General features: G+C 45.4%; 1 protein-coding gene across 3 annotated transcripts in view; it reads left to right on the top strand.

Moving 5' to 3' along the window:
* Positions 1-22,983, top strand: part of ADGRE1 (adhesion G protein-coupled receptor E1) — a 69,225-nt gene that overhangs the window by 40,614 nt on the left and 5,628 nt on the right. For all 3 annotated transcript variants that reach the window (XM_070491837.1, XM_070491839.1, XM_070491838.1), the window contains 13 exons: positions 513-659; positions 4,527-4,670; positions 4,756-4,902; positions 6,444-6,532; positions 7,869-7,952; positions 8,641-8,818; positions 10,827-10,946; positions 12,107-12,306; positions 13,393-13,563; positions 15,371-15,565; positions 16,885-17,120; positions 19,343-19,409; positions 20,553-20,644. In XM_070491837.1, the coding sequence (XP_070347938.1) occupies positions 513-659; positions 4,527-4,670; positions 4,756-4,902; positions 6,444-6,532; positions 7,869-7,952; positions 8,641-8,818; positions 10,827-10,946; positions 12,107-12,306; positions 13,393-13,563; positions 15,371-15,565; positions 16,885-17,120; positions 19,343-19,409; positions 20,553-20,644 (1,870 nt within the window). The remainder of the gene's footprint in view (positions 1-512; positions 660-4,526; positions 4,671-4,755; positions 4,903-6,443; positions 6,533-7,868; positions 7,953-8,640; positions 8,819-10,826; positions 10,947-12,106; positions 12,307-13,392; positions 13,564-15,370; positions 15,566-16,884; positions 17,121-19,342; positions 19,410-20,552; positions 20,645-22,983) is intronic.

Consider the following 22,983-nt stretch of genomic DNA (forward strand, 5'->3'; position numbering starts at 1 on the left):
AACGGAGTGGCAAAGTCACATTGCACTGCACAAGCTGCATGCTGATGCGCGGATAGGGGTGCACATATGAGGCCAGAGAAGTACCACACTCTTGGCAGATATTTTTTCGATGAATGAGTAGATGTATAGATGAATGGATGGATGGATAGATAGCTGGATAGATGGATAGATATTTGTATGAATGAATAGATAGATGATTCAAAGAAATGAACAAAGAAACAAAGGAATAAACTTTTTTCTCTGTGCAAAAAGAAAAAAAAAAGACTAAGGCCGTTTCTGAAATCTATGAGGACTATGTTTTGAAATTATTTGTCACCCATTTGCTTACATACTATCGGCCAGAATTTATTCTCATGGCCCTGCCTAACTGCAAGGGTGGTTAGGAAGAAGGGGAGCTCGTGTGTACTGGGGAGCCTCAGTGCTGTGTGCCACAAGGTAAGACCACGTAAAGCGAATCTTCCCTTGCCGTCTCCCGCTCTTCTGTGACCTGGGTTTTCTCTTGCACTTTCCAGATGTGGATGAATGTGCAGATCCCAAATCTTGCCCAGAGCATGCGACCTGCCACAACAGTCCTGGAAGCTACTCTTGTGTCTGCAACCAAGGATTGGTTTCCAGAAGTGGAAACGTGAGGTTCCAGGGCCAGGGAGAGACGTGTGAAGGTAGGTGGAGGGGTGTGTTGGGGAATTAGGTCCAAGTCTGTTTGCAAAGACAGCACTGGTGGGGCAGGAGTCAGGGAGGGTCGTGGCTGAGTTCAAAGACCTCATCTGCAACACTGAATGGAATAATCATTCATCCACTCTTTGATCAGTACTTCTGGAGCATGTGCAACATGGCTGGTTCTATTCTGGGGATGGTGGATACAGCAGTGAATAACACAGGCTCAAATGTTTGTCCTCCTGAAGTGTATCTTCTACTGTGGGGGGAGGTAGATGTCAAGAAATAAATGCGTGAACACATTGTGTGTTAGGGAAAGTTAAAGGAGATGAAGACAAACAAGGCAGGAAAGGCAGACAGAGAGTGCTGGGGGTGGCGTTCTAATTTTAACAGTGTAGTAAGAAAAGGCCATGCCGAGAAGCTGATATTTGAGAGAAGATCTGACGGAAGTGAAGGACTGAGATGGCGGGTGTCTTGGGAAGGATGTTCCAGGAGGAAAGAAGAGCAGATACAGAAGTCTGGAGGCAGGATCCCAGCCAAGCTGCTAAGCTCTCCCATCAGTGTGCTTGTTGGGTCCTCCCTACAACCTGATGGCGTCATCCGTATTCTACACTCACTTCACAGGTGAGGAAACTGAGCCTCCATTGTTGGAATCACTCTTCAAGGACAAATAGTAGCAGGTGGGAGAATCATGTTCTCACTGTGCCTAGGTGTCACTTCACACCCGGTGCTCCCAACCACCATGCTATTCAGACTCCAAATGAGGAAAGTGAGATGCACAGAGATGAATTCCTTTGTCCAGTCTGTTAGTCTTCTCAGGCTGCCATAACCAAATACCGTAGGCTGGGGGCCTTAAACAACAGAGCCTTATTTTCTCACAGTTGTGGAGGCTGGAAGTCTGAAGTCAGTGTGCCGGCATGGTTGGGTTCTGGTGACGGCTGTCTTCCTGGCTTGTAGATGGCTACCTTCTGACTGTGTCCTCAAGTAGCAGAGGAATGTCTTGCGTCTCTTCGTCTTCTTACAAGGGCACTGATCCCATCCTGAAGGCCCACCTTCATGACCTCACCTCAACCTAATTACCTCCCCGAGGCCCCTTGTGCAAATACCATCCCACTGGGAATTGGGGCTTCACCATATGAATTTTGGGGGGACATAATTCAACCCATAACTCCCAGTAACACACAACTTATAAGCGACAGAGCCAGGCTTTGAACCCAGGATGTCCATGCCCTCCGCCCCTCCACTCTGATGCTGCTCTGATGGTCATTATTATTAATAATACGGTGATTCCTTGGAGAGGAATTGAGATTCGGGGAAAGAGAAGAGTAAGTGAGTTTGAGGCTGAGTAGACACAGGTGAGAGAATGAGCCTTCAAGAACCTACAGGGAATCAACGAATCTGGATCATGGAGTGTGAAGGGTTTAGAAGAAAAACATGAGCTTAGGTGGGAAGAGACTCTCAGGGTCTCGCATGTTCTAATGAGGAGTTTGGATCTGATCCTGAGCCGTGAGGAGCCTCATCAGAAGATTTGCACGAGTCATAAAGTTGCCTCGAAACACTTCCTTTCTGTAAGGATGAAAATGTCTTTAAGAAGGTGAGACTCAAGCCAGGGAAACCCATTGGCTTCAGTCAGCGATGGAGCTGGACCGCTGCTGCAGCCTCAGCATCCTTTATCCTTCTGACTTAGACCAGTTTTCCATGCTATGGTCAGCATGGTTTTTAGGTTAGTTGTTTGGGATGCTCATGGTAAGGGTAGATGGAGGACGAGTTGGTGCTTAGATGTGGGTGAATGTTTCAGGAACTCGACTCTTTGTGGTCCCAGTTCCATCTGTACCAAGATCCTAGGAGAATACGGTTGTTCCCGCCTGCCTTGGTTCTTCTTGCCTGATGTTTGGACCCCTGAGAAACCAGAGGCTTTCAAACGTACGGATAATCCTCCCAGCCGTGCCGAGGTCTTCTCAATGGATGTCAAACTACCCTGAAATGTAGCAACTTGTAACAACCACCCTTTGTTCTTGCTCCTGATGCTGCGTGTTGACCACATGGTTTTTCGGGGGAACTGGGATGGCTGGCAGGTCCAAAATAGGTTCACTTACATGACTGGTAGTTGGCAATGGTCTCTGGCTGGGAGCTCAGTTGGGCCCCTCAGTTGTCCTCATGGGCCTTTCCACAAGGTTGCTTGGGCTTCCTCAGAGCATGGCAGCTGGTTTTCAAGACGGAATGTTCCAAGAGGAAGAAAGCAGAAACTGCCAGTCCTTGTAAAGTCTGGGGCTTTAGAAGTCCGTGAGTGTTACTTCTACTGCATTCTTTTGATCACAATCACAGGGCCAGCCTAGATCCAAAAGAAGGGGAAATAAATTCTCCATCTCACTGGGAGGGCAACATGTGCGTACAAGAAGTGGGAGAATTGATGGAGGCCATCTTTGGAGTCTCTACCATATGGCAGAACACATTTTATAGTCTTCAATTCCTGCGGGAAATACATGCTTCCTTCCGTTGCAAATGTTATACTTCTTCTTATCCATTGATCTTCACTAGCTGCTGACATTGTTAGAAGCAGAACGATAGAGGGATAAAGTGGAAAGTCACCTTAGAGAGATTAATACAGTTCTAAAAGCTCCTAGGAAAATCTATTCAGAATTCCCAGCTAGGGCCAGAACCACGGACTTCCACACGCCTTTTCAGTCAAATTATCACCTCCTTTATTCGTTTTACTTATTCAGGCGTCATTTCACATGAAGGAAGTTCTCCTAGGTCCCCAAGTTTTGAAAGCCATGCACTGAGTCCAGTGCTATATGCAAAATATAAATTCCACCTGTACTGTCTCTGACAAGAGCTCATGTAGTTGATGCCTAGATATTTCTGGAAGTGGGGGGCTCCCTATGAAGAGAAACCCACTCCTTGGTTAGAGATGTTTTCTGTGATACCAAGGGAAAAATCACTTCCCCACACCTTCCAACCATGGCTCATTCTAGGGTCCTTTGAGACCTCCAAATTAGCCTGCTTTCCCATCGCAGAGATGTCTCATCACAAATTTCCATGATAACGCCCAGTGCAATATACAATATATCTGCATAAGCTGCTGGTGTGAGTGTTGCCTATTTATTCCTCATGCTTTGTGAGTTGATGTAGAAATATGATTTTGCCTTTCCTTCATTCCTAATTATTTTTCTTCCAGAACATTCTATTCCACATATCCTCTGTGGTTCAGAAACCGTCAGAGGGAGAGGTAACCCCATGTTGCCATAGTGACCTGACTCCACTGTGTGTGTTAGACCAAGGTTTCTCAATCTTTGCACTATTGACATTTTGGGCTGGATAGTTCTTTGTTCTGTGTGGAGCTGTTCTGTTCATTAGTGGATGTCTGGTAGCATGTTTGGTCTCTACCCCCCAGACCCCAGGGACCACCAGAAATGTCTCCAGACATTGCCCAATGTCCCCTGGGGGGACAAATTGCCCTCAGTTGAAAACCACTAGCTTAGCATGATAGAACTTTCTGACTCTCCTAACCATCCAATACGGATATACTTGGTCAATGGGCAGCTTTCTTCCACAAGGTGATAAGAGAGATCCAGTCTTCTTGCATCTCTGATTCTTCTATCCCTTAGGACCTTGGAATCCCTGGTTCCAGCCAGTGATGGGGAAAGAGAAAGAAGGCACACCCCCTTGGCCCAGAAGTGACACGTCATAGCCTTTCACGTTTCATAAGCGAGAGCTAGTCACATGGCCTCATCCAGATGCAGAGGGTTCTGGGAAATGTAGTCCATGTAGGCTGCCATTTTTTAGTGGCAACGCCATGCTTTGGAAGGGGAAGCATGCCTTTTGTTGCAGCGTTAGCCAACTCTGCCTCATGTTCATTCTCTATTCCACAGACATTGATGAGTGCCTTAATAAGCCATGCCTTTCCAATGCAAGATGCACCAACACCCCCGGGAGCTACTTTTGTACCTGCCACCCTGGCTTTGCACCCGGCAATGGACAGCTGAACTCCACAGACCAAGAAACAGAATGTAGAGGTGAGCAGAGGGTTTGCTGGACATCCCTGGAAAGAAGTATCTCCTTGTCCCTCTGGGTTGCTTGATCTTCTCAAGTTCTTTGCAGATATTGATGAGTGCCTCCAAGATCCATCACCGTGCGGTCCCAATTCCATCTGCACCAATGCCCTGGGCTCCTACAGCTGTAGCTGCATTGTGGGCTTTCATCCCAATCCGGAAGGCTCCTGGATATATGGCAACTTCAGCTGCGAAAGTAATACTCTCCTTGTGTGTCTTGGCAATGGACTCTGTGTCTTGCTTTGGTTGTAAAATCCTCACTGTACCCAACCTCTGGCTCCTCCTCTTACTTTCACCTCATTCATTCTCTCTTTTTGATCCATTCATTAATATACTCATTTGATAAATTATTTTTGAAGCATTAATTAATCAGTTAATTAATTAATTAACTAATCAAACAGGCCCCTGCACTAGCTACTGAGGATTCAATCCTGGATGTAATGTCAATGATACTTGCCCTCATATAGCTTATAGTCTATGGAAGGAAATAGAGAACACATACATAACTATTTAATAATTGAAAAATCATAGTGCCCTTTGGAGTGACTCATAGGATATTTAATATGCTCCAGGCAAGTGAATTTAAGCTGAAGCTTGAAAGAAGAGTACAAATTATCCAGATGAAGAGTGGAGATCACAGTGTGCTAGGTTACAGTATGTGCAAAGGCCCTGAGGCTAACGCAGAATGAGTGCTAGGGGAAATGTCATTAGCTGCATCTGAGCATGTGGGCAGAAGTCAGATTCTGCAGGAACTTGCGTGTCCTGTGAAGGGTTTTGGAGTCTTTTTGCCAAGAGCAGTGGGGAACTGTGAAAGGTTTACATTTTAAAAATTGTGGATTATCTGATACATTAAAAATGTAAGTAATTTATACAGAGGCAATGAAGTGTAATAAAATGAATATGTCCGAGGCACTCGCCAGCATAAGAACTAGACCATCACCAATGCCACTGCATTTTCTGCATGTTCCTTCTCTGCTGGTATCCTTGTCTTCTCCCCAGAGGGAACCACTTGCAACTTTGTATTTATAATTCCCCTAGTTAAAAAAAGTTCGCCCTATGCATGCGTTCCTAAACAACACCTTGCTTAGTTTCGTCTACATTGGAGCTTTATAAAAATGGTATACTATGTATAATGTTTTTTTAAATTGAGATATAATTGATATATAACATTATATTAGTTTCAGGTGTATAACATAATGATTTGATATTTGGATATATTGCAAAATAATCACAATAAGTCCAGTTAACATCTGTCACCCCACATAGTTACAAAATTTTTTTTTCTTGTGATGAGAACTTTTAAGATCTACTCTCTTAGCAACTTTCAAATATGCAATCCAGTGTTATCAACTGTAAGCACCATGCTTTACATTGCATCCCCCGGACTTATTTAATTTATAACTTTTGACTCCCTTCACCCATTTACCCATCCCCCACCCCAGCCTCTGGAAACTGCCAATCTGTTCTCTGTATCTATGAGCTTGCTTTTTTTTCCCTTTTAAGATTCCACACGTAAGTGAGATCATACGGTTTTTTTCTGACTTGCTCTTTTCACTCTGTATTACCTGTCTCAGAGTCCCTGATGTCGTAGTGTGTAGCTTCAGTTTGTTCATTGCTGCTGCTGTATAATATGGCAAGGAATGGATTTTAAGCAAGGGGTGATAAAATCAGACTTGCCTTCTAATCGTATCTTGCTGTGGTTGAAGTTTGATTTGGTTGCTTTTGTTTTCTTCCTAGGGGCTCCCTTCAAGTGTAAAGAAGATGTGTTAGCCAGAAATAAGCAGGTCCATCTATGCCAAACGAAAACAGCAGTGGAGCCTGAAGATGTAAGTATTTTTGAAGGTTCCTAGCTCTTGACGTGGTCCTAGAAGCCACTTAGGTAAGATGCTGTTTTGCAGTTTTAACAAAGGCAAAAGTAACAGTGGCCCAAACCAGATAGCAGTTTATTTCTCTCTTTGTAACAGTTTGAGTTTAAGCTGCTGAGGGCTGATGTGACGGCTCCAGAACGCTCTGCCGTCATCAACACAAGACTCCCTCATTGTGGTCCAGGATGGCTGCTCCAGCCCCAGCCATCACGTTCTGCATCCCAGCTGGTGGGCAGGGGGAAGGGGAAGTGAAACGCACCGTCCTTCTCTGTGAAAATATGACCCAGTATCACTTCTGCTTTCACCTCATTGGCCAGAAATTAGGCACATGGTCACACGAGCTACAAGGAAAGTTGGTAAGGGAGGCCATCTTTCCATCTAAAACCTGGGGATTCTTTTACCAAAAGAAGAAAGGATGTTGGGGGTCTCATTACCAGTGAAGGTGTTGCTGCTGCATCTGTGTGATCTGGGGCAGGTGATTCATAGCTGCCACACCAGGAGGAATTTGGACGTCTGGTTCTCTAATGAAGTCATTCCAGTGTAAATGCTCCATGAGCATCTTCAGGAATTGGTGTCACTATTTTAAAAATAAGCTTGTAAATAAGCTTTGGAATTTGCATGCACTACAGAGCATTATCAGGTTTTTAAAAAATTGCAGTGAAGTATACATGAAAAATTCAGCATTTTAAAGTGTACAGTTCAGTGGCATTTAGTACTCACAGTGATGTGTAACCACCACCTCTGTCTATCTCCAAAAGCTTTTCATCACCCCCAAAGGAAACCCTCTACCCGTTAGTGGCTACTGTCCGTTCCCCTCCTACTCCCCACCCCCAGTAAATGACAATCTACTTTCTGTCTCCGTAGATTTGTCTCTTCTGGACATTTCATATAAATGGAATCATACACTATGTGGCCTTCTGTGTCTAGCTCCTTTCACTGGGCATCACGTTTTCAAGGTTCATCCATGTTGTAACTTGTATCAATGCTCCATTCCTTTTTATGGCTGAATACTATTCCATGTAGACCACTATTTTTTTCACGCATTTCCCCATCTCTTTACCCCACTAGACAGTTTTGCTGTCTGTTTCCTTTTGTTGTTTATGGAAGAGAAAGTTTCTGTGGTTCCAATTTTGATCAAGTGGTGAATTTTTATTTCCCTCAGAATTCGAGAGACTCGTGACACCTCAGGAATTCAGAATCGCTCCATGTGGGGGGGCTCGATGGCCCAGTTTGTACCTTACGTGCTTGGGGGGTAGAGTGATCAATACTCACGAATGCTCTTTCCTCTGGGGCACAGGTTGCCTTTTGCACACAGTTGAATGCCGTCCTCAGCATGCTGGACGATGCCTGTGAAAACACATCTGCCGTTGTTTCTCTGAAGGTAATGGAGGGGTCTTCATAATTATGTTTTGAGGTTCAAGCATCTTGGGGCACACTTTGCGAGCAGAAAGTCCTCTTTATAATTAACAGATTGCGCATTAGTATTTAATTTATTACGGTTGTAGGGTTTTAAAAATTAACACACGGTAAAATTGCCCTTTTCTTTACCATCCCATGAGTTTTATCGCGTGAATAGATTTATACAACCACCACCACAATCAGAATACAGAACGTTCTATCTCCCAAAAAACTCGCTTGGGCTTTCTGTTTATAGTAAGACGCTGCCTCCAGCACCAGCCCCTGAAAATCCCTGATTTGTTCTCTGTCCTTACAGCTTTGTCCCTTCAAGAATGTGATCTAAATGGAATCCCACAAAATGTGGCCTTTTGAGTGCTTGGTTCACTCAGCATAATGTCTTCAAGATCCATCAATGTTGTGTTTATCAAGAGTCCCATTCCTTTTTGGGGGTAACCGTTCATGACATTTAGCACATTTAGAGTGTCATGCAACCATCATCACTGTCTAGTTCCAGAACATTTTCATCACCCCAAAAGGAAATGCCCTACCCATGAAGCAGCCTCGCCTCATCCCTCTCTCATCAGCAACCCGTTCTCTTGGTGGGAGAGAGAGAACAGTTGCTGTTTCACGGATGAGAGAGAGAGAGACAGCAAGCGCACCTTTCCTTGCAGGATATGGCTGAGAACATTTCTTCCGTGCTTGAGCAAACGTCCACCTCGTCCAACCTCACCAGAGAAGCAACATCCACCCTGGCCGTAGTCTTACTGGAGAGCGTGAAAAGAACCACGCTGGCAGCTTTCCTGAATCCCTCGGGCAATGTCAGTCAGACTATTCGGACGGAACACTTAGGTAGGCTATATCCTTCATGGCAAGGTCACGCCTGGGTGCTGATTTTGATGGGTGACTTGGGCAGTGTGATTCTCCATACACCATCTTCCCGACTGTTTCAAACCTCTGAACTCACACAAAGCAAGCCTATCATAGGAATGACATCTCCCATTTATTGATTGCCTGGCATTGTGTTAAACCTTTTCTTTCTTTCTTTTTTTTTTTTTTTTGGTGAGGAAGACTGGCCCTGATCTAATGTCTGTTGCCAATCTTCCTCTATTTTGTATGTGGGACACTGCCACAGAGTGGCTTGATGAGCAGAGTGTAGGTCTGTGCCCAGGAACTGAGCCAGCCATGCCCGGGCTGCCAAAGTGGAGCATGGGAACTTAACCACTATGCCACCAGGCTGGCCTCCACACTGTGTTAAGAGTGTGTTGCCAGGCACTGTTTGTAGGGTGTCATTAATTCATTCAACAAGTATTTTTTGGCTGTCTACTGTGTGCTGGGTGTTAAGACATGACAGTCATTTGCTGTGTTCAGATATTTCCAGCTCTTTCTTCTGGGCCCGTGGTGTGATTGTACTGCCAGGCTTGGGGTCAGGCAGGATTTTGTGATGAGTTTAGGCCAGTGAATTGTGAATGGAGTACCTTCCAGAGACTTCTCTCCCTCTTCCCTAGGGACGGGCAGTGTTTCAGATCACAGTTTCTCCATCTGCGTGGGTCCCAGGGCAAGGATAACACAGAGCAGGGCCCCAAGTCCATTCATGATGGACACAAAGCATTAATGAGAAATTGATAATTATTTCTAATCCGCTAAGATTTGGGGCTGTTTGTTACTGCTGCCTGACCGATCCTCTCCTGACTGATACGGCTCTGGCTCTCCCATCCTGAACGTGCTTGATGGGTGCCTGCATGGAAATATTGAGTACCATATGCCAAGTGGAGGAGCATCCCACTCCTGGTACTTGCTCCCTGCTAGGAAGTTCCATCCTAATAGATGCCCAGGAAGTTGAGAGGTGGAAATAGCGTATTTGTTAAAGTTCCACCAGTAGTGAACAAAATTGTCCTCGTGAATCTTATATTTTAGAGATAGATATCTGGCATACCAGATCAGGCTAGCTGTGCTGAGAAACACACAGCAGGCTAAGGAGGCTCGAGATGATCAAGATTAGGAGGAGCGTTGCTATCTTATACAGTGCGGTTAGGGGAAGTCTCATTGGGGTTGGGACCTCAGGTAAGGGAGCCGTGGAAATATTTGGAGAAAGAGTAAGGGTGGGAATACTTGGTGAGTTCAAGGAAGAATGAGGAGTCCAAGGTGGCTGGAGTGGGGCAGAGGATGGTGAAAGCTGCAGGAGAAGGGGTGAGGAAAGAAAGGGAGAGGCAGATTTTGTACACAAATGTAGGGACTCAAGACTTTATTTGAGGTAAGAAGGCAGAGCAGGATCAGAGAGTTCGAGAACAGGCATGGCATTATCTGGCTTGTATTTTTAAAGGGTGCCTCTGGTAGAATTATCTATTTTGTTTTCATGAAGAGTCCTGTAATTATTGCCACGTTGCAGGTGAGGAATCTGAGGCTCAGAGAGGTTGAGTCATTGCTCAGGTTGGCACAGCTGGTGAGCGGCAGAGCTGGGTTTCCTAGTTACCTCCGTCTGACTGCAGAATCCAAATCTTCGTCCACCATACTGGGCTTGCCCTGGTCCCTTCCTAATTCCTTTAGCTTTGGAAAACATGTCTAAATTTGGAGTATCCAGAGAGTTGTGACTGTGTCGCCTTCTATCACTGTTGACTTCAACCCCATCTCTTCCTGATGCATCCCCTAGGATGTGAGAGCTCACTCTTATGGCTCCACCTGGGTTTCTCATGTGTTTGGTGCTACCATCCTCAACCTTTCACCAAGGGGCTCAAGATGTTTCCCATGATGATCCAGCCTTTCCGTTCTTCCCTTTGCTGGCAATTATACATGCTTACCTTTCTTGGACAGGACCCACTTTCTGGGTGACTGCATGCAAACTCTCCCTTTCTCTTTTTAGATGTTAATAGCAGAGTTATCAAGAACGAATGCTCTGAAGGGAACATGGCCTTTAGCTTGAAAGCCAAAGGGGATAAGATGACGATTTCATGCTCCACAATTAAAGAATCTGGATCCACAGGTACAGACCCACTCCGGAGAATCAGGGTGGGTAGTTATGGTACACTCAGTCAACAAACACTTATCGATCGCCTCTTAAGTGCCAAGACCTGTGCCAGGTGGTGGGGAAATCAATGATGGGAGAGGCAGAAATGGCCTCAGGAAAGTTTCCCACCTGCTAGGAAAGGCAGACATTGAATAAATAATCTCGCAGTACCGGAGTATTGAAAGCTTACCTATCTAATACAGCAGCCACTGGCCACTTTTGTCATTCAGCACTTGAAATGTGGCCAGGTTGTGAATTTAAAATACCTACCAGATTTCAAAGACTTGGTCCAAAAAAAAAATGGAGGAAGTAAAATAGCTCACTCATAATTTTTTCTATTGATCACGTGTTGAAACGATACTATTTTGCGTGTATTGAATTAATATATTATTAAAACGAATGTTACCTGTTTTCTACTCTAAAATGTGGCTATTAGAAAATTTAAAATTGCGTATGTGGCTCATAGTATATTTCTAGCAGACAGTGCTGATCTGTCTCAGGGGTTGGGAAACTTTTCCTGTAGAGGGCCGCTTTGTAAATATTTTAGGCTTTGAGGGCAACACAATTTCTGTCGCAACCATTCGACCCTGCCGTCCATCATCGTGCAAAAGCATTCATCAGCGGCGTGTAAATGAATGGGTGTGGCTGTGTTGAAATAGAGCTTTTATTAAAAAAAAAAAAACCATGCCATGGTAAGATAAGCCTGTAGGTCACTGTCCGCCTTTCCTGATCTACATGCTGTGTGGGAGGCACAGCGAGCAGACCTGGGGCACATCCCTGGAGACCACCAACATTGAAAGGGGAAGCCCGCCAAAGACACTGAACAAAAATGACCGTCAATGTTGGAGGGGAATTTCTTTTCCACTGTTGAGTTGAATCGTCCTTTAAAAACCCAAATTCAAATTTATTTGTAAATGTAGCTAAGATTTCTCCAAGTGATAGCACCACACGATTTTTTTCCTATGGTTCTGGAGAGGGTCACCAATCGGAAGCCCACAGGTATTTCAATCCTCAGAGCGGGCTAGTGAAGATTCAGGAATGCATGGGATATTAAAGTGTGTATACTAGTAACTACTGAGCAAATGATTCCCTCTTTTTTTTTTTTTTTTTTTTTTTGCATTTGGGGGAAATTGCAGAGATCAGTGGGGTGGCTTTTGTCTCCTTTGCGGGTATGGAGTCTCTTTTGAACGAGAGCTTCTTCCGAGACTCTCAGACGCCCGTGGCCAACTCCAAGAGGAAGCTGAAGATTAATTCTCGTGTCATCGGGGGCATGCTGACAGGGAAGAAGAAAGACGGCTTCTCTGAGGCAGTCAACTACACTCTGGAGCACCTTGAGGTTTGTGAAGAGGTTTCTACTGTGCCCCCATCTATCTATTGGGGACTCCCCATCTCCTAGGGGGCTTAACTCTCTTTTTTTTTTTTAATTGAGGCAACACTGGTTTAAAACATTATAAAAATTTCAAGTGTGCATCATTCTATTTCAATTTCTGTATAGAATACATCATGTTCACCATCCAAAGACTAATTACCTTCCATCATGGCACTCATGTGCCCTGTCACTCCGTTTTTCCTCCTCCCTCCCCACTTCCCCTCTGGTAACCACCAGTCTAATCTCTGTATCTATATGTTTGTCGGTGGTGGTGGTTATTCTTATCTTCTACTTATGGGTGAAATCATATGGTATTTGACCTTCTCCATCTGACTTATTTCACTTAGCATAATACCCTGGAGGTCCATCTGTGTTGTTGCAAAAGGCAAGATTTCATCTTTTTTTTTTTTTTTTTTTTGAGGAAGATTAGCCCTGAGCTAACATCTGCTGCCAATCCTCCTGTTTTTTGCTGAGGAAGACTGGCTCTGAGCTAACATCCGTGCCCATCTTCTTCTACTTTATGTGTGGGGAGCCTACCACAGTGTGGTTTGACAAGCGGTGCGTAGGTCCACACCCAGGATCTGAACCAGTGAACCCTGGGCCGCCGAAGTGGAACGTGCGAACTTAACCACTGCACCACCGGCCTGGCCCCATAACTCTCATTTTTAATGGGGACCTGTTAAGGTAGCAAGCTTCCACAGTTTCTAGCAACTTAAGCCAGTCTTCAGAATCCACCTCTAGAAGAATAAACTCTCCTATTTCTCTGTGGCATTCTTCCACTCATCAATGGGCAAGATTTAGGTTAAACTAAGTAACATTGATGTACATACATTTACAGAGACATTAGCTGCATTAGCTACAGCCAAGTCAGCGATAGAGACAGATCTGGCATGCAAGACTTTTCTTTTCTTCACTGCATGATGAAATATCAGCATTTCTCTCCATTCCGTACAGAAGATACCTGCATCTCTTGCCCCAAATGACTCTTGGGGTTGGTCACATTGAGTCCGTTCAAGAGGGATTCTCAGGTGACCAAGACCTTTGATTTTTCAGCCAAAGAAGAAGACTGAGAGCCCCATGTGTGTTTCCTGGACCACTGATGAGGAGGGCGGTAGGTGGGTCCCGTCTGGCTGTGAGATCATTGAAGTTTCCGAGACACATACCGTCTGCCGCTGTAAACGAATGGCGAACCTGGCCATCATCATGGCTTCTGGGGAGCTCACGGTCAGTACTGGTGCTCTGTGCTCTGTCTCTTGAAATCCAATGGGGGAAACGTTGACTACACACTTGTCGTGTGCCTCTCATGGCATTGAGTGTTTGGGGAGGGAGTCAAGGAAGACAGAAGGGGTGTGCGCTAGACCTCTGCCCTTGGAGAGTTCATGGTCAAGTTGGGAAGCCATGACCCTCATGTATCAAGTGGGAAATGACCCTAAACAGGTACAGCTCAATAACTATCACAGACTCTATTCACTGAGCACAGATCTTGTGCCGGACCCTTTATTTGAAGTGTTTTTAGACCCATTTCCCAGGATCGGATGCTGAGGCTCAGCAGCCTGCCTGGTCGTGACGCTGGTAACTGGTGGAGATGGGACTTGAACCCACAACAGGCCAGCTCCAGAGGTCTCTTTCCACCAAACCATACAAATGGAGCAAAAGGTTGTGCTGTGGGAATTCAGCCATGTTTCAGTGAGAGCCGGTGATGGATCGGGGGAGAAACGAAGTACACAGTGAGCCTTGGCAACCAGGTAGACTTTGTAGAGAGGGAAGACATCCTCATTAGTGCTGTGGTGAGCTTCCTTACCTCTCATGCAAGATCTGAGGTTAATTCCCTACGAGGGAGGCCCTAACTGCTATTTGGAGGAGTATGTAGCTTAGGACATAACTGGATCCAGAGCAAGACTTGCTTAGTTTCAAGTCCCATCTCTATCACTTCCTAGCTGTGTTTCCTTGAGCAAGTCGCTCACCCTCTCTGAGCTGAGTCCAATTCTCTCATCTCAAAAATGAGAACAAGAAAAAAATAACGATGACAGCTAACACTTAACAGGGTGCATAATGTTTCCGGCACAGTTGTGAGTTCTTTAAGTATTTTTGCTGAATCCTCCTAAAACAACCCTATAAGCTAGCTGTTATTTTCAGTATCCTCTTTTTAACAGATGAGCAAACTGAGGCACAGAGAAGTTAAGTGTCTTGCCCAAGCTCACACAGCTAGAAACCAGCAGAACAGAAGTCGGTTCTCTTAAACGATAAGTCACACTATCTTAGAGAAGAGCTCATGAGATGGTGCCCGGCATATCTTTAACACACAGAAAGTGTACAGATAAATTTAAAATTAATTTAAAAATTAATTATGAATCATGGCATAGGGGGAGGACTGAGCTTGTCGTTTCTACTCCCAGGAGCTGAGGCGTGTCTAAATGCCTCTGTAGCAGTGCTGGCTCCGTACAGGAAAATCAGGAGCCACTCTGGGTGTTTCAAGCAGAAAGAGATTGAATGCAGGGAACTGGGTGCTCACGAAATCTCTGGAAGGGATGCAGGAGTTGCAGTCATGGGGCTGCCCCTTGGATTTTGGCTTTAAGGTCACCCCTCTGCACCCCTCTGTAATCCAGAGGTCAGAAACTGCTTCTGTCAGGTCACCCCACGCCCGTGAAATTAAAGACGAGACAGTTGGAATGTGGAGTCCAGCCATGGTTCACTCCTGTCTGCAGAAAGCTGGCATCTGTCCCCATCCTGCCTTCCAAAACTTTCACGCATGCTCCTCATTGGAGAACCCTGATGACCTCCAGGACCTTAGCCCCAGGGGATTCTGGGAAATGTAGTTTGTCGACATCGGGGGGTGAGATGTAGGGTAGGGATGGGAATGGGTGCCCATGGATTCCAAAGGATGATGATGGACAATATCTACCTCACTCTGAGCATCAGAGGGAGAAAAGGTCCCCAGGCCCTTTCTGCTCAAGCCAAGAGTCTGGATAATTCTTTGTCCTGCCCAGGGTGTGTCAGTCCCTCTCTGAGTGGTGTATCTCTTTCCTGACAGATGGAGTTCTCCTTGTTCATCATTAGCCACGTGGGCATGATCATCTCGCTGGTGTGTCTCGTCTTGGCCATTGCCACCTTCCTGCTCTGCCGTGGCATTCGCAGCCAAACCACCTCCCTCCACCTGCACCTCTGCGTGTGCCTCTTCTTGGCCAAGCTTCTCTTCCTCACGGGTGTAGACAAGACTGACAACGAGGTCTCACATCCCTCAGGCTATGCCCCCACATCCAGCCCCATCATCTCCACATCTGCCTCTGCTCATCCCTACTCAGCTCTCTCTATGCTAGTGCCCACCTCAGGACCTTTGCACATGCTGTGCCTTCTTTCAATAATACTCATCCCCCGGCCCCTCAGTCAGTTGACTCCTTCTTGTGATAGGTCTCAGCTGAAAATAACTTCCCTGACCATGTTATATATTGTGGTTATCCCTCCTATCACTCTTTAAACCATTAGCTCTTCCCTGGGATGATTCTGCCCCCTAGGGGACACCTGGTAATATCTGGAGACATTCTTGGTTGTCACCACTGGCAAGGGGCTGCTGCTGGCATCTAGTAGGGGGAGGCCAGGGATGCTGCTCAACATGCTACAAGGCATAGGACGGCCCCCACGACAGGAAAAAATGTGGCAACAGCGTTACAAATGTCAATAAGGCTACAGTTGCCAAACGACTCCATTTTTCTTTCTTTCCTGGGACTTAGTTGAAACCATATTGATTAGTTCCTGTTTTACTTGCCGTGTGGCTGCCTCCCCCACTAGACTGTGTGGCCTGTGAGAGCGAGGACTTTAGCCAATTTGCCCCTATAACTGTGCCACGAACTTGTAGGCTCTCCGAGTTCTTCTAAAAGGAGCACGACTGACATTTTGGGTGAAGTGAGGGTGCTTCGTGCAGAGCAATCCTTCTCGCTGCGGAATGCCGAGCTTCCCCGATCCCTTGAGAACTGAGTGCTAGTGGTGTCGGACTCCCGTCCTTTGACCCGGGGGTGGGCAAACTCTTTCTGTAAAAAAGGCAGATCTAAATATTTTTGGCTTTTGTGGACCCTATGGTCTCTGTCGTGACTCCTCAGCTCTGCTGTTTTAGCACAAAAGCAGCCGTAGAGAATAGTAAAAGGTGTGGCTGTGCCAGTGAAACGTTATTTACAGAACAGCCGACCGGCCCAGTGGTCGTAGTTGGCGGGACCCCCCTACCCCCCACCCCAAATCTTCAAACATCTCCTAAAGTAGAGTGATCATGGATCGGTCACCCCCGCCCCAGGCTCTCCCAGTTTTAGCTTTGACATCACATGTCCTGGAAAACCTCAGTTTCAGGCAAACCAGGACGATAGGTGACCCCACCAAAGGGAGGGAGCCGCCCGCGGTGAAGAACGTCCCTGTAAATGTTTGTGGAATGAATGAATGAATGAATGAACGGGTCGTGTTTGGGGAACGCCAGTCGGAATAGCCCCTCCCCTGCCGTCGTCCCCTGAGCGGGCTCCCTGCGGCGGGGGGACCCTGAGTGCCCATGCTTCTCCCCTGCAGACGGTCTGCGCCATCATCGCGGGCTTCCTGCATTACCTTTTCCTCGCCTGCTTCTCCTGGATGCTGGTGGAGGCCGTGGTGCTGTTCCTCACGGTCAGGAACCTGAAGGTGGTGAATTACTTCAGCTCTCGCAACATCAAGATGCTGTACCTCTGTGTCGTTGGCTACGGGCTCCCAGGGGTGGTGGTGGCTGTCTTGGCCAGCGTGCAACCTCAGGGCTACGGGACGCCTGATCGGTGAGTGACATCCCTCTCTCTCCCTAAGGACCCTGCTGTTGGGGTTCAGGATGATAATTCCATGAACAACAAGAAGAGCGGTGACAGTAGCGGTAGTTGTGGCTACCATTTATTGTATTTGGTCTCAGGTTGCCATGGTCTGGGGGCTGCCACGTACAGTCACACAGGTTGAGCACTGAACAAATCCAGGAGCCACTGTTTGCACGATAGTAAAGGTGAAGGGCGGTGACGTGATAGTGAATTTGATTGTACAGTTTTCAGAACAGTGTCTGGCACAGAGTAAAGCATTCTACGCATGATTCTGGTCACCATTGCTAGTGCCACTGTCTGTTTTACAGTGAGTTATGGTCATCACGTGGTTCCATGCCAGGCGATTTCAGGTAGGATGTTGGTGAGGACTCAGTTTAAAAATATTTTCGTATTTATTTTGTAGGGCATTAGAAAGAAAAATTGCCAGCATATCAAAATCATGATTTCACAGACAGGATTCCATTATATAAGTAAAAAAACAAAAAGGTGAGTCAATTTTGAGGAGAAAAATTAGATAAAGGGCAGAACAAGCAGTATGTGCACAGGGAAGAGACTGTGAAGGAATTTATGTTAAGTAAGCACCCATCGTAATCTAATTCCTGTAAGCTTTACAAACATATATTATCTCTGATACTTCTTGACAAAATTCCTATGCCTCCACTGTGTACAGCAGCACCTTTCAGCTATTCTATGGTGTAAATAGTGTCCCCTGGATTTGTGCAGTGTACAACCTGTGCTCCTGGACATGGCGGCCCTGAAGCCAATAGTACATAAAGTAGCAGCTTCATAAATGGTGGCTACAGAGGGAATTGAAGCTCAGTACGGTTGCAGAACTTGCCCAGGGTCACATGGCTAGTAAGTGTCCAAGCGGAGTTCAGATCTGACTGTCTGGTCAGGAAGATAGCGACAGAGAGGAGAAGGAGCAAATATGGGGTGCATTGGTGAGCAGGCACTGCTCTGGGTTACCGGGCTAAGACCCAGTACCTCTGGGAGACTGTGCAGGGCACGCACCCCAGTTAACCCAGCCAAGGGGTGAGGGAGCTGGCTTATTTACCCACCAACTCCCTCCCATCAGCCACTGGTTGCTTCTGGGAGAACTAAGTCTCCAGCACTTCCAGTCTGCTGCCCTCAGGCAGAGATGCAGATGCTGATGCGGGAAGTGGCCAGGATGGATGTGGTCCTTCCTGAAAGGATGTGAACAGCATCTTCTCACAATGCAAACATTTTCCTGCCTTTTATTCACTCTATTACTGGAGACTCACCTTCCGGGCCAACATCTGGTTGGCTAAACTTGATGATTTTCCTTCTCTTATGGGGGGAAGCACACTTCTGCTAAAGGAATATTGGGGTGCTTTTACTGAATGTGGTGGAATGATTGTCGGGTGGTGAAAACAGCAAATATCTACCAGAGACATGATGGAAAGAGGCAATGCCTTCTCCCTTCCTTCTTCCTCCTTCCTTCCTTCCTTCCCTCCTTCCTTCTTACTTCCTTCCTTCTTCCTTGCTTCCTCCCCCCCTCCTTCCTCCTTCCTTCCTTCCATCCTTCTTTCCCGTCCCCCTCCCTCCCTTCCTTCTTTCCTTTCTTCTAACAAATAATTATGGAATGCCTCATCCCTGCCAGGCTCTGCAGAGTTCTAGGTATTCAGAGATGAACAAAACATTCAAAGTCCAAATTCTTATGCAGCTCATAGTCTGGTAAGGGAAGAAGGACAATTTTCAAGTGAACAAACAACTAAACAAGATAATTTATGATACGAAGAGATGCTCTGAAAAAGGCAGCAGGCTCTGCTAGAGAGGAGCCAGGAGTAGGGAGAGGGTACTTGGCTGGGTTGGTCAGGAGTGGCTTTCCAGAGTAGGTGACATTTGAGCTGAGATCTGAATGACGAATGACGAGGTGTGCCAGTGGAAAGTTCTGGAAAGAGGAAGAAGAAGGTCTTACAAAGGTTATGAATTGAGAATGAACTCTATCCAGGGCACGAAGTGAATATTTCAGGAACATTTGTCCCGCAAGAAGGTCTGAAAGAGGATTTACTGTGGTCCAGAGAAAACTGAAATTCCACGAGCCCCATCATGAGAATTTCCGTCTGGGTCTCATCTCCTAGTAACCTCCTCCATTAGTGCACCTGTCAGGGCGTGAGTAACTGTAGGGTCGAGACCCCCAGATGAGCACTGACTCCCGTTTCTCTCCGTAGCTGCTGGCTGAAGACAGAGACAAAGTTCATCTGGAGTTTCCTGGGGCCAGTCTGCGGAATCATCGTGGTAAGCAAATTGCTTGGGGCCGAGTGTGCTGGAGCAGGAGCAAGGAGCGTTGAAGGATTGGGAAATGCCCGTGGAAGTTGTGTAGCTGCGGTCACCTATTCTCAAACACCCTCCTTTCTGATCCTCGATTCTTGAGATTTCCAAGTTAGAATGTAATTTCTTTGATTTGGGATTTTTTTTTTTTTTATGCCAACTTGAAAATGCTCCTGGGAGGCACCCCAGTCTTATCTGTCTTTTGTGTTTCTATATGAACGGGTCTGTCCATCTCTTCTGAGTGCAGATATTAAATGAGAAAAAAAGGGAGAAAGAAATTAAAAATGATCGGCGGGGGAAAGAGGAGAGGGCAATGGTGAGACGGAGGCAAAAGAAAGTCTGATGTCCTGAGGGTTAGGGCTTCAGTATATCTTTTTTAGGAGGGACACAGTTCAACCCATAACAGGGCCCTGGTGTTGATGCTAACTTCCCGGGTGCCTCCAGTGGAAAGAAACAAAGATCATTTTAAATGAGAACAAACAAAGGCGACTTATTCAGAGATTGCTCCAATGAGAAAGTCAGCCACTCTCACTTGCATTTGCGAGAGACTCAACAGCAGACAGAGGAGTGGAAAAGCTTTACAGAGGGAGACAGAAGGCTTCAGACGTGCCCTGAGTGGAGGCTGTTAGCATGGGGAGGCAATGGGTGGGCTAACTTGAAGCAGGCGTCCTATATGATTGCTTGGGGGGCATATTGGCTTTCTCCTTTTGGGGCTAAGTTGGAAGCAGGGGAAGACATTCAGGAGGCTGTCAGTTATTAATCAAGTCTTGGTCGTTTAGGGTCAGTTGCTGCAGGACTTCTTGTTTGACTTCCTGGAGTGGTTACTGCACACTATGTGTTGGAGTTCTTTTTTTTTTGGTGAGGAAGATTAGCCCTGAGCTAACATTTGTGCCAATCTTCCTCTACTTTGTACGTGGGATGCCACCACAGCATGGCTGATGAGTGGAGCAGGTCCACACCTGGGATCTGAACCCACAAACCCCAGGCCACCATGCAGAACTTTAACCACCCAACCATAGGGCCAACCCCCTGAGTTCTATTTTTATAGATGGTCTGGCCATCGTCTTCTTGTATGTCCAATCTCTCGATACCTTCTGCCTGACTTTGCAGATCAATTCCATCCTCCTGACTTTGACGTTGTGGATCCTGAAGCAGAAGCTTTCCACTGTCAATGCTGACGTCTCGACGCTCAAAGACAACAGGTGCGGTCCCTCCTTCCTTTCACCTCCCCTTCCAGTCTCCCTTCCTTCCTTCCATAAATGTTCATTGAGACCTTTTGTATACCTGGTCCTGTGCCCAAGACAGAATAGCACAGTGTCTGGATCTGGGGGGCTAAACCCCGAGCTCTACCACTCACAAGCTGTGTGACCTTAGGCAAGTGACATAACCTCTCTGAAACTCAATTTCCTCATCTGTAGAATTGGGGTATTAATATTGCCCACTTTACGTGGCTTTTGAAGCATTTAGCACAGTCGTTAGGAGAAGTGAGTGTTTCATATATAGAAACTATTAGTACATTTTCTAAGTCTTCTCCTGTGCATTCATAGTAGAAATAGAATCATACTATTTTATTTTTATAACCATTTTTTCTCCTAATAACATGTCATAAAATTTCTCCTGTTTAATTAGAAATTTGTCGATGGTCCTTTTTTGTGTGTAACATTTCAGTGTGAGGACACAGCACAATTTATTGAAATAATCCCTCATTCATGAACATTTAAGTTGCTTCTGATTTTTTTTTTTTTTTTTTTGCTATTAGAAACAATATTATCTTGAATATCCATGTAAGGAAACCTTCTTCCACATCTGTGGTTATTTAATCGTAATACTAGGCATGAAATTGCCTGAGTCAAAGGGTCAGTTGGATTGTAACACTTTCAGTATATATTGCAAATTGTTTTCCAGAAAATTTGTTTCCATTTACGAGTGATTGTTTACCTCCAGCTTTACCAGCATTAGAGTTTATCACATTTTATTGTTTTGATGATAAATGAAATACACTATCTCATTATTTTAGCTTGATAGACATTATTTTGTCTACAGAGGTGGACTTTTTCATATTCTCATAGAGTATCTATGTTTCTTAACTTCATCACTTAACTAACATTCATTTTAAGAACCGACCCAAACCAGACATTGTCTAGGTTTTATTGTTGGTGAGCTGATCATGGTCCCTCGTTTGTTTTCCTGTCGGTGTCCGATCCTCCATCGATTAATGGATGGAGGATTAATGGATTAATGAAATATTTTTTCCTAAAAATTATTTTTAGAAAGTTAATGCAAGCAATTAAAATAAAGTTAATACATGCCATGGTGAGAAAAATGAAGCAGTAGAAACAGAACATACGAGAAGTAATTCCTTCTCTTCTCCCTGAATGCCCAGATTTCCAGATCTCTCCCACTTCGAGCGACCATTATCACTGGAACTGATCTTCCTTCCAGAATATTTATACTCACACGTACACCTTCTATTACATAAATGATGGGATACTGTACATACCATTCTCCTCTTTGGTTTTTTTCCACATAATAGGTAGCTTATTTCATATCGATACTTAAGGTTAAAAACAACTAACAAAAATGTTTATTTTGTGCCAGACCCTGTTCTAAGCACCTTTAGGATCTTTCCATCTCATTAAATAATCTGTAGAACAAGCTTATGGTGTAGGCATTGTATTTTTATCCTTACATCAAAGTGAGGAAACTGAGGCACAGTGAGGTTAATTAATTTACTGAGGCCACAAAGTTAGTGAAGGGATCAGTCAGAATTTAAACACAGGCAGTCTGACACAGAGCCTAACCCACTATAGTATATTGTCACTCTCAGTTAAAAAATAGTTTTATAATCTGATTTCTGTCTCTATGGATTTGTCTATTCTGGACATTTCATATAAATGGAATCATACGCTATGTGGCCTTTTGTGACTGTCTTCTCTCAGTGAGCATCATGTTTTCAAGGTTTGCCCATGTTGTAGCGTGTGTCAATGCTTCACTCCTTTTCATGGCTGAGTAATATTCCACTGTATGGATGGACCATGTTTTGTTTATCCATTCATCTGTAGATGGACATGTGGGTTGTTTCTAATTGGGGGAGAGGGGAATCGGGAATGACTGCTTAATAGGTACAGGGTTTCTTTTTGGGGTGATAAAAATATCTGGGAACTGAATAGTGGTGATGTTTGTACAACATTGGGAATGTGCTAAATACCACTGAATCACACTTTAGATGGTTAAAATGGTGAAGTTTATGTTGTGCGAGTTTTACCTCAGTGAAATAAAAAAGGCTTCCTAGTATTTAACGTCTTCACCGTTCATTTAACGTCTCAAATTAGCCTTTTATTACTACAAACAATATTGTGTTAAATACATGTGTCCACACACGTGCCCATGTGTATCTGTAGGCCAATAGCCTTTTAAATGCCTATAGGATTTGATTTCCCTGCAGCTAGGCTAGGAGGCTCCACCCCAGGTTTGTTTCCATCCGGGCGGTGGGTCACATGGTGGCAGCCTCAGACCATCCATAGGAGTGTGCCCACGAGGA

Source organism: Equus asinus, chromosome 20, assembly GCF_041296235.1.
Source record: "Equus asinus isolate D_3611 breed Donkey chromosome 20, EquAss-T2T_v2, whole genome shotgun sequence".
NCBI classification, from domain to species: Eukaryota; Metazoa; Chordata; class Mammalia; order Perissodactyla; family Equidae; genus Equus; species Equus asinus.